This window comes from Neopsephotus bourkii, unplaced genomic scaffold (genome assembly GCF_033783945.1).
Source record: "Neopsephotus bourkii isolate Nb327-2 ecotype Australia unplaced genomic scaffold, CSIRO-AGI_Nbou_v1 NB_1780, whole genome shotgun sequence".
Taxonomy (NCBI): Eukaryota; Metazoa; Chordata; class Aves; order Psittaciformes; family Psittacidae; genus Neopsephotus; species Neopsephotus bourkii.
Window position 1 is genome coordinate 3,390,724 of NW_026902254.1, and position 16,613 is coordinate 3,407,336.

At 44.6% G+C, this 16,613-nt stretch overlaps 1 protein-coding gene and 1 long non-coding RNA gene across 5 annotated transcripts in view; one reads left to right on the plus strand and one right to left on the minus strand.

The window, feature by feature from the left end:
• Positions 1-5,409: 5,409 nt before the first annotated feature.
• LOC133226352 (uncharacterized) lies at positions 5,410-6,335 on the minus strand. Of its 2 annotated transcripts, none has more exons than XR_009729481.1 (2): positions 6,220-6,335; positions 5,410-5,866 (listed from the first exon to the last, which is right to left on the minus strand). It is a non-coding gene; the product is annotated as an uncharacterized LOC133226352 (long non-coding RNA). The 2 variants fall into 2 exon arrangements; XR_009729482.1 differs by having other exon boundaries at positions 5,410-5,901; positions 6,220-6,303.
• The window catches only part of CPEB2 (cytoplasmic polyadenylation element binding protein 2), a 52,861-nt gene continuing 42,131 nt past the window's right edge, over positions 5,884-16,613 (plus strand). For all 3 annotated transcript variants that reach the window (XM_061379788.1, XM_061379789.1, XM_061379790.1), the window contains exons 1-2: positions 5,884-7,065; positions 9,892-10,170. In XM_061379788.1, the coding sequence (XP_061235772.1) occupies positions 5,884-7,065; positions 9,892-10,170 (1,461 nt within the window). The remainder of the gene's footprint in view (positions 7,066-9,891; positions 10,171-16,613) is intronic.

Genomic DNA, 16,613 nt, shown 5'->3' on the forward strand with positions numbered 1-16,613 from the left:
AAAAACAGAATAAACTAGCTCAAAGTCCTGGTGTTAAATTTCCCCACTGCTTTTAATTGCATTACAACCTAGTGATCTAACGAAGGCTTCTTTCCCAGTTTTGCTATACCTGGGTGATTAATATTTTTTTTTTTTAATTTTAATGAGCAAAACCACCAGGAAAAAAGGTAAGCTCCTGTGACTCAACACAGCTCACTGCTGAAACAGACTTGCCTACCTCCTGCCTGAGAATGCAGGATTATTTTCAGAGTTTAAAAAAAGAAACCCAACTAACAAACCAAGAACAGAAAAACAGCATAAGAAATGTTAATATAAATCCCAGATCTCTCTTTCCTGTGAAAATTCAAACCTTATCATCTGTTTTTCTATATGAATAATCTGCAATTCCAGCCTGTCTTATCCATAACCATGGGAGGAAAAAGTCATTAACAAAAATTAACTTTAAGGTTAAGAGGAGGCAGCTCTAGGAAAAGTAACGTGAATTGTATATTTCAGTTACCAGATAGAATAAGGTGCTGTTCCTGGAATGCATATGCAAGCCTATTTCAAAGCTTAAACAGGGATGAAGCAGACACATGTCACAGACCACAAGACAGCAGACTGTGTGCTTCCCTAAACAGCCTCAGCATTGGGAAGATCGAGACACATCTCTTAGAGCTTTTGCAACCAGCGCAGGACAAGCAGAGCTACCTAAATACAGAGTACTGACAAAGAGCCTGGTCAGAGGAGAAGATGCAGGAGAAGGAAAGATAAAGCAGTAAATGGAAAACAAGGACCCAACATAGAAACTCCTGATTTGTTGTAGCTGTAGAGCCTTAGAAGAGGGGTCAAGCATAGTAGTAAATCACTGTAAATGGTGAAAGGCCTATAAATATTCTGTGCTGCGGAAACAACAATTTGCTGCCTTACGAGCAGCTGATGAGTTTATGCTGAGCCACTCCACTAGCAAAAGGGTTTCTGAAGTCAGAACTATCTGTAGCCATATTTACTTTTAACTATAGCGTGCAAAAAAATCATCAGAAAAGCTGCTTTTACAATTGGAATGAAAGACACTTGTTATTTGCAGCCCATGTTCAAAATTACAGCCACGATGATTTTCCAACTAGCTAGTAAGAGGGAAACAGCAGATTCTAACAGCAGTCAAAGTTATTTTCTCTTGTATACATTAGGCTCCTGATATTCTGGTGTTCATGTTGACTCACAAAATGAGGAAGAAATGAAGTAAGTCTGCATGCACATAGAAGTGTACATACTGTACCTACGTTTTAATCAGTTTCATGATTTACTACATGTTCCCCAAAACTTTAGTGGTATCCAACTAGGAAAAGATCTGGACTCTACCCCAAAAACATATACTTTGTAAGGAAACCAAACCCCCAGACTGCTCTGAAGTGGGTAGCATCTCAGCACAATCCCTTTCAGTTCTTACAACTGAAAGTTATAAGGTTTTTGTTCAAGCTGGAAAAATTGAACAATGGGCCAAAATCCTCATATAATATCCTGTGGCTAGCACTGGCCAATAGCAGGTGTTATTCTCCTGGGTTTATAAAAAGTAAAGAACCACTCAAGGGAAAAATTCAGAAGCCCTGATGATTCCTTTCATGTCATCCAGATGGCAGCCATTACAAAGCAAGAGCTGCTTTGTAATCCTTATAGTTCATTTGACTTGTCTTTATATAGTGTTATTTTATATAGTTTGTTGCCATTTGCCTTTATATTTTCTCTTCCATAACACTGCTGGTTCAACTTGCCACACAAAATTTAGCACACAGTGGATAATTCAGGACACCAGACAAATAAGATGATCATTGTCTTTCAGGTACCAAGGAAACCAGGAGAGTTCTCAGTCCCAGCTCTGCCACAGGCCTCCAAGGTGAAGCTGATGCCTGGCACTTCTGATGCAATGAATACACAGAGAAGGCTCATTAATAGCTCCAAGAACCATAACTTGGGTATAGTTGGGTTTACTGTACTGACAGATTGTTTTTGCAACATCTGGGTTTTTCCAATTTACATACTCTGCACAGAGACATTGCATACGGCTCAGCATTCGCTTCTTGCAATGTTTGTTGTCTAGTCTAAGCAACTCATCCCAGTTCCACGATTCTCCAGCTTCCCCAAGTCATTCCAAAGAGGAAGGGGCTCTTGCCAGCATGCCCCCTCCTTCAGGCCCAAGCACACAGTCACTTTCCAGTATCAATCAGAGAACATGGACGCCAAGCATTTCAGTATCCCCTAAGGTCTGAAAAGCTGAATCTGAGAAGTTTCTGGGTTGCAAAAGGCTGAGGTAACTGGAGGAAGCACTATACATGCTTAGCCTGTTCTTACACATCTGTTTTATTTTCAGACACTATTACTTCGTACTAGCCCAATCCAAAAGAGCTCTCTAAACCTTCCCTGGAAAGGGGCAGTTAAGACAAAAGAAAGCAGGAAGGACTAGAGAAACCAAGAAAAAAGGAATAAAAAAACCCCAAACAGTTAAAGCAACAGGGTGTGAAGGCCAAATGGTCAAAAAGAAAAAAAAAATAAAATCAAGAAACAGGAACTGGAGAAAGAAAACAAAACAGAGCCAAGGACTCAGCACTTCCTGATGGCACCAAGGTGCCTGTTAAAGACCTGATTTGGTGGAGAAGCAGAATTTGAGGCCCCAGCATGCACCAAGGTGTCTTGTATCAGTGGCAGAAGAGACAGGATATGCAGCCTGAGGCATTCCTGGTTTGACTTGGTACAGCCGTTCTTGTTTGTGTCAGAGTCCAGAAGAATATGCCACGAGACCAAGGAACAGCAAAGACCTCCTGTATTCTGCAGTAAGATATAGCCAGAAGCTTTCCTTGTAACCAGCAGAGAGACATCAAGTTTCTCTCTATTCTATGATTCTGATTCTCTCTCTAAAGGTACCTGCATCAGGGTTGGATGAATCACAGTTTGGCAGCACCTGTCTTGTGTTTGTAGAAGATTAGGCACTTAATGCAGAGCAGATGCTTACTTTTTGCATGGTTAAAAATAGATGAGATCTATCCCATCAAAGCTGTTACAATGGGGGTAGGTAGTTACCATGGTAGAGGTAAGCAGTTGCAGAGGCCATAAGTCCACTCACAACCCCAGTAGCTGTTTGGATGGAAAAATCGCTAGAATTTGGGCTTGATTTAAAGATGAGGGGCAGAGAACCTGACCTCTTACAAAAAGCCCCAACAAAACAAACAACTCAATGAGTTCCTACACACTTCATAGAAATAGGCAGCTGCTTATAGGAGAGACTCAGCACAGCGCTGCTTCCACCCTTGCAAGAGCCTGAGATCACCCCAGGTAGAGTACAGCTTCTGTTGAAGCTTGCACATAACCGAGTGCCAGGCGTAGGACGTGAACACAAAGGGAGGCCAGATGCTACCAGCTCTACAGCTCACAAAACTAATGCTTAGAAGGACTGTGCTATGAAGCAACTCGCTATTCAGAGAGAAACCATTACTCGGCCAGCAACATTTACTCAGCATGTGATCATCACAGGGCCTTGGTCTGCACTCTTTATTTATTACCACTTGTAAGACAGACGGCTGCAGAGTTCTTGAAGCAGATGCCAATATAATGTGCAATTCTGGCGCACAAAGCCGCAATACAGCAAAGATAACTATGTATTAATTATTCCTCTATGCTGCAAATGTATTTTCATCTCTACCCTGCAAGATTGCATGGATACCCAAACACGCACACTCACACAGGTCACAGTCACACCAGAGATGGCTGCAGATGTCAAACCAATGTTTTGTTTCCTTTAAATTCTATATGCGTATGACAAACACATAGATTTAACAAACAAGAACTGTTACACTGGGTCAGACCAAAGGTCCACCGGCCAAATGGAAAGCAGTCATCCTGCCTTTGACAGTGGCCACTAATGGATGCCTAGAGAAAAGCACAATAGGTCAAACCTATAATGGCACCTCCCCGATTTACTCTCAACAGCCGTGCAGCCATTCTCTCTACAGCTTTCCCACAGCACAAAAGGAGCTCTCTTATTTTGGTCTGTTCAGGGATACCTACAACTGTTACATCTACGGTTGTCAAAACATTTAATGAATTTTTGGCAGGAAAACATTTCCCAAGAGCTGTTTCCAATGGGTGGAAAGGGTAGAACCCCACGTTCAATGCTGTTTGCCCAGGAAACGCCTCAAAAGGCACCACCGAGCCACCAGACCCCAGCAAGGGCTGGTGTGAGCTCTGAGGAACCCACAGGCGCGGGGCAAGGTTCGATGGCAGCACCTCTGCAGAGAGGACAGGGTGACCGCTCCTCCGGGCTACCAGAGGGCCAGGAGTACCGGAGCCGGGCAGAGCCCCGGCGCTGCAACCCCGCCATAGAGGCACGGGCGGCCGGGGCGCTGTCACCCGGGGCTGATCAGCCCTGAGGTCGCACGAGCCCGACGCGGGGCAACGAGCGCGCGCTGAGACCACGACGCGAGGAGAGGGCGGGACCTGGGGCGGGGCGGGGCGGGGCTCCCGACACCCGCCCGTCTCGTGCTGCCGAACTCGCGCCCCACCTCCTCTTGCCCTCCCCCCCCCCCCCTCGGCCCGCCCGTGGCGCGCGACCTTGCGTCAATGCAAATGAGCGGCGCGAGAGACTAGGGGGCGGGGCGCCCCTCCCCTCCCTGAGCGAACGCCCTATGGGTTGGCGGGCGGCGGAGCAAGCTATCGCGGTCTCCTTCTTCCCCCCCCCCGTTCTGTTTGCGGACGTAAAAATCCGGGCGCACCCGCTGTCGCGAACAAAATAAAAGTCCCTTGATTCCAGGTATTGAGGGTAGATACACCGTCGAAGCCCGACAGGCCTCCAGGGCGTTCCAAAAAAGCGGCTGTCACTTTCCCCCACACACACTTAAGCAGTAGCGGTCAACCCGCCGGTGGGGCGCCGTGGGCGCGGGCGCTGGTAATCGCAAGCAGCACCCCCCCCGAGCCGGGCATTTGAGCTGGGCTCCGGAGGTGATGCATTATTCATGAGGGGGCGGGGCCTCCAGCTCATTACCGAGGTCGACTGGGCGCGCAGTGAGGTGGGGTTGTGACGTCACTATGACGAATGTTCCGACGTTCTTAAGGGCCGTGCAGCCAGCTCCAACCCAGCAGTGGGGGCGGGGGAGGTGGCTGGGAGAGGGCGGAGCTTAGCTGAGGGAGCCGGCCCGCTGCCGTGTGGTGTACCGGCGGCCTCGCTGACTTCTGGCAAAGCCGAGGTTCCCCGCTTCCTCCTGCATCACGGGGTAGCGGCTGAGGGGCAGGCGGAAGAATTATATGGGACTGAGGGTCGTCTGGTGTTGGTGACGAGCTAGCGGGGTTCTTGTGGGTGCGACGGCAGGCGAGAAGGGCCGCACGGAGAGGATCCCGCCAAGCTAGAGATTTTTTTTCTCCGATTAAAAAAAAAAGCCCTGATAAAAATAGAACTGTTTATTATCCAAAAACTCCGGCACTGTTAAAACCAGTGCAGCGGACTCACGGCAAAAAGGAGGGCTTTATTCCAGAGAGTGGCTATTCCGTGGGTTATATAGGGGTTTGCGGTAGGCTGGTGTTGAAAGCCCCGCTCCCCCAAATCACTGATAGTTATCTTTGTCTCTTCAGACTCCCGGGGCAGGGGTTCGCCAGGGGAGATCTCTCCAGTGCATGGGCGATCGCAGCCCCGGGCTCCCACAGACGGTGACCTCCTACCCTAACCCACCGTCGAGTGTAGGAGGTGCTGGCACGGCCGAGCCCTTCCCTTGCCAGGCAGCGGCGGCCGCCTCTTGTTCCTCCTCCTCCGGTCCCTTCTCACCCGCTGTAACCGGTTCCTCCGGCAGCGGCGGCGTGTCCGGTGGGTCGCCGCCGCCCTCTCTGTTCCCCTCGGCGGCAGCTGCTGCGCATCACCAGAACATGCAGGATGAGCTGCTCCTGGGGGTGACACAGCAGCAGCCGGGCAGCGAGAGGCTGGGCAGCAGCCCCGCATCAGGACACCCCCCTCTCGGCCACCCCTCCTCTGACTTTAAACCCAGTCTCAGCCCCCACCAGGATTTAAACAAGCAGCAACCGCAGCAGCAACAGCCGCCGCCTCCTCAGCTGAGCCAGAAGAGGAAAGAGTTTAAGCAGCAGCCGCTCAGCAGCCCAGCCCAGCTCGGCAGCAGCCACCCCCTGAATAACCACCACCCCCCAGACTATCATCACCACCCCCCTCAGCAGCAGCAGCAGTTCAGCCACCCCACTGACAAGTACCAGCAGCAGGAGCACAGGCAACAGCAGCAGCTCCAGCTCCTCAGCGCTCACCCCCCGGAGCCTCCGCGGACGGGGGACTTCCCGCACCACCGGCCCCTCAGCCCCGCCGAGCGCAAGGGCGGCGCGGACAGAGGGGGTTCCGAGCTGCTCGCCCCTTCCTGCCCGGGGGGATCGGTGTCCGCGGACCCCAATGTGGGGGTGGCCGCCGCCTCCTGCGTGAATCCGCCTCCGTCTCCTCCTCATCTGCAGGCGAGAGCCAAGCTGCCCCCCATGGAGTCCCCCCCGAACAGCCACTTGCTGGGCAGCCCCGGGAACCTCCTGCCCGGCGGGCTAGGCTCTGGCTTCAGCAGCCTGCAGAGCCCGGAGATCCCCAGCCCCCATCACCAGAGCGGGGGCGGCTCCTCCTCGGCGGCTTCCCCTCCTCCTCCGCCGCTGCCCGGCTTCGGCACCCCCTGGTCGGTGCAGACCTCGTCGCCGCCTCCGCAGCAGACGCAGCAGCCTCCGGTCTCCAGCGGCGGCGGCGGGCAGATCAGCGCGATGCCGCCCCCGAGCCCGGAATCCGAGACCAGCTTCTACCCGGGGATCCCGTCATCCATCAACCCCGCTTTCTTCCAGAGCTTCTCGCCGGTGTCTCCTCACAACCCCTGCGCTGGGCCCTTCAGCAGCCCCTTCTCGGCCGCCGCCGCCCCCCCGCCGCCGCCGCAGATGAATTTACCTCAGCAGCAGCAGCAGCAACAACAGCAGAACCGGAGATCCCCTGTGAGCCCTCAGCTCCAGCACCAACACCAGGCGGCCGCGGCCGCCGCCGCCTTCCTGCAGCAGAGAAACTCCTACAACCACCACCAGGTACCGGGCGGCGGAGGGAGACCCGGCCAGCCGCGGAGGGGCGGCACGGAGCCCGCGCAGGCCGGCTTCGGAAGGGAGCCCGGGGAGAAGGGGAGCCCAGGGAGGGGAGGAGGACGTGAGTCGGGGGGGGCTCTGCTCCCCGCGTTTCTCTAGTAGCGGGAGCTTTCTCCTTCCCCGCTGCCGGCGCTGGGTGAGCCTGCGCGGCGGTGACAGCCCGGCGAGACCGCGGAGGCAGGGTGGGGCCCGGCCGGGCCGCTGTCGTTCCGCCGCGCTCGGCGGGCCAGGAGCCGCCGGTGGCTGGTCCGAGGACACGGGCGGCCCCCGCCGTGCGGGGCGAGGGTGGACGGCGGCCACGGCGGTCGGGCCGGGAGGGTGTTGCCAGCGGCCCGCCCCGGGCCCGGCCGGTGCTCCCCGCTCGTTCCGTGTGGCAGGTGGCGGGGCGGCCCCTTCAGCCACCTTCTCTGGGCTGTGGCCGCCCTCCTCAGTGCTCTGCCGACTACCCGAGAACGTCGTTTATTTTCGGGATCAGAGGAGGCGGTTTCCTCTCATAAAAGAGGATAAACGCTCGTTTTCTTGTCAAGGGGTTTCGCGGTCAAAGCATCCCCATTGCCCCCCGTTGTCAGCGCGGTGTCGGAACAATGCGCCTGACAGCCCCCCGGCGCCGGCGGTGCCTCCTCCTTGGAAGTCCCTTCCCCGTGCTCGGCCGGGTGGGCACCGAAAGCAGGTTCAAAAGGAAAGCTTGTCAACGTTGTTGCCTTTTCAGGGGTTTCGCCCGAAATTACTTGATTTTGTATCCAGAGTCAGCGGCACTGTTTCGTGTTACCGTAGTTTTGCTACCAGTTTTAGTCAAGCGGCATAACGATCCCGTGTTAAAATGGGAGTTTGCGTTGTTTCCTGGAACAAAATACTAATTTTAAGAAGTTGCAGGAAAGCAGATCCATGTTAATGTTACCTGCTAGTCCGTAATAGCCACATCTCCCTCCGATCACCTGCTCAGTTATGAAAGGCCGAAGTTAGAGGCCTCATCTTAATTTTTCTTTCATTCTAATATTAAATCCTGACAGTTTTAATCGGTAGAGCTGGATTTGGAAAGCATTTCTGTCAGGATTGGAATCTCACATTAAGTGTGCCTGTCCAAGAACTAATTTGGATGCTTCATGGTTAGGAGCTAGTTATCCTTAACATCTATAATCTCTTCAAACAAATTCCAAAGCAGTTTTCCAACAGTAAGGTGTACAGGAATCTTCTCTCAGTTACAAGTTGTAGGTATACTTAAAACAGTGCCATGGCAGCGTAGCTATCGATATTAGAGGCTTGTTAACATTTGGCATTATCTCTTCAGGTTTGTTTCACAATAGAGTGCCTGCCTCTCCCAAAATTCCAACCAAAGTATTCAAGTTTTACAACATAATTAGCTATAATTATATAGAATGAGATGTTTTCCTGATTACTTGACCAAAAATGGCTTTAGCTGGGGGTTTTGTTTGGTTTGGGGGTGATTATTATAATTTTGTCTTTCTGTTTTCAGAAAGTTCAGTTCTTTCTAATACATACTGACATGCTTTACATTTATTTCTGTTACTAGAGTTACAAGCTGTAGGTTTCTTGCAGCTAAGCTTAAAGTACTGCGTTTTGACTTCACAGAAGAGCTAAATATAGGACATTGATATAGGACATTCCCCCCCCCCCGCCCCATTTCTTGTTTGAGAAAAAGACCTTCCAAGAACAGATCGGAGAACGTTGAAGATAAATACTGTTCCTCACTGTCAGTCAGGCTCAGTGGGTCCACCTCTTGGTAGTATGACAGCAGCTATAGGTCACTTTTTTGCACAAGTTGTGGCTTAGCAATAAAAACTTACAGTCCTGTTAAAATCTTCCCTCAAAATACTGCTTCCATTTTCATACTGAGAAATACAGTGCACTTGTTTAGATACAGAAATGCTTCATACTGTGTCCCTGCCCATGGTGGGGGTGGGGGTGGGGTGGAACTAGATGATCTTAAGGTCCTTTCCAACTCTTAACTGTTCTATGATTCTATGGGAGGGGGAGGATCACCCAAAACCCTGCATAATTCCACAGATACTCCCATTCGTTACTCCAGAAATACTTGAGCAGCAGGTTCAAAATAATGTGTTTTCATGCGGAAATGTTAAGATAGCTCCTTCAAACAGATTCTCTGTACAATAATCAGTACTCTTTTTGCTCTTATATGGTAATACTGAGACGATACTCAAAACACTGGGGAGGGAAATATCAACCTGCCATCTGAACTTTAATTTTTAAACTTCTACTTGCTGCAGTGAAGTGCTACTACTCATGCTAGTAGTAGAATAATAATTACTATTTTAAGTATTATTGTAATTAACCTCTTTTAAATTCTTGTATTATTTTTGCAGAAACTTCACCATTTAATACCATGTAATACCATGTGATGTATAAGAAAATGGTCTCCTTGTGTTTTGTAACATGGTTTTACACCCTGGGATTGTTCTACTGCGTAGCTTTAAAGAATGCTACCAGTTATGACAATCTAAATGGATTGCACAAGCACTGTGGTGTTTTTTAGGGTGGGTGTATGGAGGAGTGGAAATGAAAAATTCTTTATGATGTTTTCTTCCTTGCCTCAGTAATTAATTTCCATGTTATCAGGAAAGAGTGGTTTATAGAAATCTCTGTGCATGGGTTATTTGGTGGTTGGTTGTTTTGGTTTCGGTTGTTTTGGGTTTTGGTTGTTGGTGTTTGGTTTTTTTTGGGTTGTTTTTTTTTTTCCAAGTAAAGTGACATTTCAAGTATTCTCAAATAATACAATTTGATCTTTGTTTTTAGCCTCTTCTGAAGCAGTCGCCCTGGAGCAATCAGAGCAGTGGCTGGAGCACAGGAAATATATCCTGGGGAGGAATGCATGGCAGAGACCATCGTAGAACTGGAAACATGGGGATTCCAGGAACTATGAACCAGATCTCTCCTTTGAAGAAGCCCTTTTCTGGTAATGTCATAGCTCCTCCTAAATTTACTCGCTCCACTCCATCACTGACACCAAAATCGTGGATTGAAGATAATGTTTTCCGAACTGACAACAACAGTAATACTCTCCTTCCTTTGCAGGTAAGGTTGGTGTGTAACTGCTCGTAGTCTTTGTTCATTTTAAAGGAGAATTAAGCAGTCATTGTAACCCTGATAGGTGGTTTGAAAATTGCCTATTTCTGTATTATTTTTAGTCCTAAATTGCAGCTAACCCCAATGTTTTCACAGTATTCAGCAATATGTGATTCTCACAGTTAATTAAGGATGTTGACTGTCAAGAAAGACAGAAACTGGAGCTGCTGATGTGCAATAGATATAACAAAATATGTTTAATCCAGCAAGTTTTTTTTGCCTATGGTAACACTTGTATTCTTATCCGTTTAAAACTTGGACTTCTTGTTCGCTTGTGCTCCTACATAAGTTTTCTTACTTTTGTAGGTGGCTCCGAGTCTTTGTCACATTCATCTTTTACTGGTGTTTTAGGCTGTCATTTGCATATTAGTGAGATTTTTTTTATTCCATTCTAGCAACTTTTATGTTATGTTTTGGCTGTAAACCCCATGGTTTAGAAGTGTCAAACAGGAGGAGTGTGTCTTAGAACTAAAGGGTTCACCTCCCAAATTTTGTCAGTGACATCTCATGTGACTTGAAGCAAGTGTACTAGCTCCAGCCTCAGATATCTCTTGGCAAAATGTTACTTTTACCATTCCTTCCTAAATTAATTTAGTCGTAACATTTCTTGTTAGTGGAGACCTTTATTGTTTTGGATCCCAATCTCAGTTGCCATTTGAACAATTTCTAGGTTTTTTTTCTCTCTCACAGTGAACTACTGTATTCCAGTAAAAGTAGAAAAATATTGTAATGCAGAGAAAATGTTTCTTTCTCTCCATAAAAGGCTAATATAGTTGGGTGTTTTGTTAGGTTTCACACACAATCACTTGGAGTTTAATTTGTTGTAACTGTGACCATATTTGACTTAAAACAGCTGTATTTGCATCATTTAGCAAGCTAATCATCATGTAGCTGTAATAGTGGTAAAAGGGTGTTCCCTGGGACCAGATTTCTCACCAGAGTTCCTATTTTTCTTACCATTTTTCTAGTGGACTTCTTTTTGGCATAAGAGGCCATGTCCTCACTCTGTCCAGGTGAGCTCTGATACTTGCAGTATTATGAAGGGTAATGGTGGCTTTCAGACATACCTAAATTCTGCACCAGGTGTATGCACTGGACCTCAAAACTTATAAGGGTATTTGCCTGTACTGTGAAAATCTGTTCCATTAAGTAGCCTTGCTAGCTGGGATATCATAGTTGAATACTTTTTGTGTGGATGGAAGGATGGGGGGGAAAAAAGGTGCCATTCTTTATATGTTAAACCTGATCTGTTAAGGCAAGCAGATTACAGATGGGTAATAATCTGTGGTGGAGGGCTTCAAGAATAGTTGAAACACTGAAATGTCTCCTGAACAGGAACAGGATTAGAAATACTAATGCCATCATATGTTGAAACTGCAGTGACATATATATTGGTACTCATACGCAGCTAAGTGCAAGTTGTGAATGTATTTACTCATTCAGTATGCCTTACAAGTCAGTATGACTATTGCTTTAAACTTTCAGAAGCTTCTACAGTGGTCATCTAATATAGATGAACTCATGTCTAAACAAAAGCCTTGTACATGAAAACTAGAAATCATTTCCGTGTAATAGGGTAGGAGAAAATCTTGCATGTTATAATAAATTACATCAATGTTTCTGTTTGAGGATTGGGGTTTTTTTAGTTTTGTGAAGAGATAAGTGTCAAAGTGAGAAGGTAGGCACATGTAATTGTTGTTGGTTTTGCCTGTGAGCACCAGCACCACTGATTAGACAGACCTGTTTGGCTATATTTATGCTATAAAACTATCTGTGCTTAAATTTCCTTTACATGTATAAAGCCATAGTTGCAGAACAGAGTAAAACCAATCTTCTTTGAAAAGGTGCAGTGTTATCTACTGCTATTCTAGAAATGCTTGATGTCTCCTTTGATCACTTTGCCGCACTGAAAAAGCGTTCTTATTTTTCAGTGATTATACTATTGTTATATAGTTAATTCCTTATGATGACTGTTACATGTTGCATGTCATAGTGAAAAAGTTAAATAGAGCTCGAAGCACTCATGCTTATTTTCATCAGGACTTGTGCTGGCAATTGCGATGCTGTTAAACACCCATCTTGCTAATTTGTACTGTGCTTGTCTCCTTCCATAAAAGGCTGAGGTATTTAGATTGAGGAGTCTTAAAGATACAGTAGCAGTTTCAGAAGATAGTAAAAAATAGCAGTAATTAAATTTTATGCCATTTGGAAAGTTTTGCACAAAAGCGTTTATGTGTATGTAGAAGTCACTTATTTCTTCCAAGCTTCTACAGAGCAAATGCATCTTAGCAGGCATGTTGAATGCATACTGTATTGTTCACAGTATTGCAGAATACTTTCCCGCATGATCGTGCGTCCTTGTTTTAACTGAGTAGTCATTTGGTATGTCAGGGGACAAAGCACCTCTCCTCTAAACTTTAGCTAGCTCAAACTTAGCAAATGAAATATGGTTAGAAAAGCCAGTGTCCTCCCTGACTAACTTTCTGTAGATCATTAAAAACATGGTAGCAGAACATTAATATCCTATCTTAATTTTTACTAAGTCCAAAAAGCATTCAGTAGTGTCAGATGCTCACTTCCTTTAGAACATGTACCTGATGCAAGCAAGATAAGCCACAAGAGGAATCATTCAAATTCAATGTTTTTTCCTTCTATGAAACTTTTTTATTCTTTGGCGTTTGCATTAGTGGATGGTCCCCAGTATAGAACTGACGTAAATTCTGCTGAAAGTAACATTTCTTGGCGTTAAACTAATATACCAGTGACAATGAATGTCATTACTGATAGCTGAGTAAGTAATTATGTGTATTGCTTCAAGGGATGAAATCAGTTTTTCTGTACTTCATAGTTAAAAGTGAAATGTATCCCACATGAAGTTAAATTCACAATTGCCACATTAGCTGCAGCAATATCTCAGGGGGATTTTCTGAAGTTCAGAAGTTCTTTTTCTGTTTTTAAATAAAAGTAGTTAAACATCATGGGAACACTGATTGAAATGTGAGCAAATTAAGCCAATAGCCAAGATTTTCTTCTGTGGCTCACTGTAAGAAGCTTTTTGCTTTCTCTTAGGTTTTTAACATAGCACAAGCTACATGAAGGAAAGTTCTTTCATAGCCAAAATGAGATGTACGCTGGTTGTACTGTTATAGGTACTTCACATAGGAAACGGATTGTTGCCTTGCACCAGAATCATTAAAGAACAATTAGAAATCTTGCCAGGTATTCACACCATCAAATTTAAGCATTTAATCGAGAGGTCTATTTCTCTCTCCTTAGAATCTAGGCTCCTTATTTAGATAATCGAATTCTCTAGAAGAACATACCTGCCACCACTGACCTTACATAGCCCCTGGGATTCCTGTTTAGGCGCTTACGTTGCATGTCAAGAAGTTAGACAATATGAATACTCTTATTCTCTGATCTAAAATTAAAAAAAGAAAAAAAAATAGGGTGCAAGAGCTACAAATGTATTTCCACCACCACATACTGTTTCCACCCCAGAAAAAAAAAAAACAAACCCACAAAAAAACCCACAAGCATTTCCGTGGCCAAAATGCAAGAGCAAAAATCAGTGTGAATTCATGTATTTCATTTACATTCCCTGAATGAGGCAAGTGATTAACCATTTCTAGATCTTTTTATTTTAAAAATTGCAATGTCTGCTACCTTATTTTGATTGCAAGCTTAATACTTCTTAATATCTTGCAAGTAAGATTATTAAAACCTATTGTAACAGTTTAATAATACACTTAAGTGTTTACCTATTTTTATTCTGGTGAAAAGACTGCTTTCTATGAGTTTAGTTTCAGTGTGTCAAGTTGAGGAAATACACTTCACGTCTGGGTGTTTTTCACCTTGATTTGTCCTTCCTGTTTGTTCGAACAGTACATGCAGTGTTCATGATCCTAAAAGCTGAACTTTAGTATTCTCTGTTTAATACAGCTCTCCAGGTGGGGATTTGTATGGTAAGGTACCATCTCTCAAAAATGCAGATTAGTTCTTTTTCTGTTTATTTTTCAAATGTTCTAAAGTTTTAAAAGAAAAAAACACTTGCAAACCAAAATGAGTTTTAACAACTGGTGGCTGTTTTGGATATTTAAACTGCTGTCAAAATCTGTTCAGAGGATTTTAGATTCTGAATATGACAGTTTTATATGACAGTTTAGTAAACATACCTTAACAGTTTAAATGGCTAATCTTGATGTTACATGTATCAATCAATATTAGATGAACAGAAAGTTGCTAGATTTGGGTTCTTAATACCCTGTTTTGACTCCTATGTATGTGGCCTGTTTCTTCAGAAGTGTGGAGTGTTTGTCAGCTGATTTTAAACTTCAAGGCATTGCAAGTGTCCGGCTACTACATTTCCCAGTCTTCAGACTAATGTAATTGTCCAAATACTGATTTATAAGCCAGGTTTGACCAGTTTGTTTTTACTAAGGCAAAACCTGCAACAGAACAGTGTCTTACGGATTTCTGATGCAGTAGATTGATTACCTGGGGCTGATTAAATAACATACAAAGCCAGGTATTTGTCTCTGAGCACTATACTGGGGGTATCTCTACCTGGAGGAAATGGAATGCTGTCATACTTTGAATTTCAAGATCAAGATTTGAATAAATAGTATTGGGAGCCACACAGATGAATAATTCAAAGGGATTAGTTAGCAGAAAGTTTGTGGGACTTACAAGTGTGTTTATGACTTCATGTGAACCAAGAATTCTCTCCTACTGTTAAAAATTCCTGCAGTTACACAGCTCATTCTGTTAATGCAAGTCAAAAACAGAGTTAGGAAAATTCAGCATAATATTTAGCAGCCGTGATAGTATAGCAGTGGTGTGTATACTTAGTAAAGTGTTTCACCTCTTACTGTCTGTCAAAGCATAGTTGTTCTCCTAAGTCAAAATGTCGTATGGTCTGATGTATTTGCATTTAAGTACTCAAGACTGTATAGATATTTTGGGGGGTGAGGAGGGAGGAGCCCAAAACTTGAACAGCAACTTCCCCTTCAAATGTCTAATTGTTCCTTTAGTTATTTTGTTGAAGCTATTAATACACAAATCTTCCAGATTCTCCTCGTAAGTCAATCTTGCCAAGCCTTTAATCATCTCTATAATGTGTCTGGCTTGTTTCCAGCTTATGAATGCATATTCTTGAGCTGAAGTACTCCAGTATGGATACAGTACATGCGGTTGGGGTTTTTTTGTTCATTTTTAAATGTTTATGTAGTTGGGAAGTAGGTGTGTCTTTGCCACAGGACTTGTTCTTGGTGCATTTTAGGCTCAATTTAGCTGACTTACATAGCTCATTGTGTCATTTTAACTTCAAAATACTTTTGTCAGGTTGACCATTCACAGATGTCTACCAGATATTATAGTTCATCTTTACCACTAATGATACCATGGAAAGTAACCAAGCAATTTCATGTATCTACTTTAAGCCTTCTTCCTTGCTTTTTTTTTATAGAACTAAAATTGTAGTAGTCATGGGTTTTCATATTAAGCTTCTCATTTACATTAGTTATGGTTTCAACAAGGGCTTATGATTATAGTATGTTCTCACTAAAATGAGAACGACTCGAAGTTTAGATATTAGCAAAGAGGATATTTTAGAATATGATGTACTTAATTGTTATTACTGTTAACATTGAGTGCTAGATTCAAGTACTTTGAATAGTTTATTATTAAATCAGCTGGCACTTTCTAATCTTAGAACACATTTTTATTCAGGGGTCAGTTTTAAGGTGTAAAAATGGAACCTATTAACATTTTTAGTTTAGGAAGTGATTTCTTAAAAGCTTCTTTAATTGAACTTTAAAAAAAAATCAGTTAATTCAGGAGGTCAAAACTACTTCAGTCATTTTTGTAACCAGCTAAGACCGTACTGGACAATGACTGGAAGCTTTATGGCTCTGTTTTCAGCCCCCATCGGATTCTTTAGAATACAAAGGGACATGTAAAGGAGCATGTTTTGAGGATACTTGCATTTACTGCATTTAATACCTGCGTTAGAATTTTTTTTACTACAAGTAGTCCTACAGCTGAGTGGTTTGAAGTATGTGCCCAAAATTCAAAGTTGTTTAGCTTCTTAACGGAAAAGACCTTCCAACACAGGAAGAGTTCTCTTGCTGCTTAGCATAGGACTAATGAGCCACAGAAGTGAGGGAGATGCAAAATATTTTACAGGAATTCAGCTTTGACAAAAGGGGCTTTTGGAGTCAGGGTGATACAAAACTTGTATTAACATATATGCTTTTGTAGCAATGCCTTTGTACTGCTGATTACCTTCAGTTTCATTATTTCAACACAATCAATCAGCAATTATCTCCTAAAACAACCTGGAATAACTTTTAAAACAGTACGGAAATAGTTCTAATTCTTGGCACTATTTC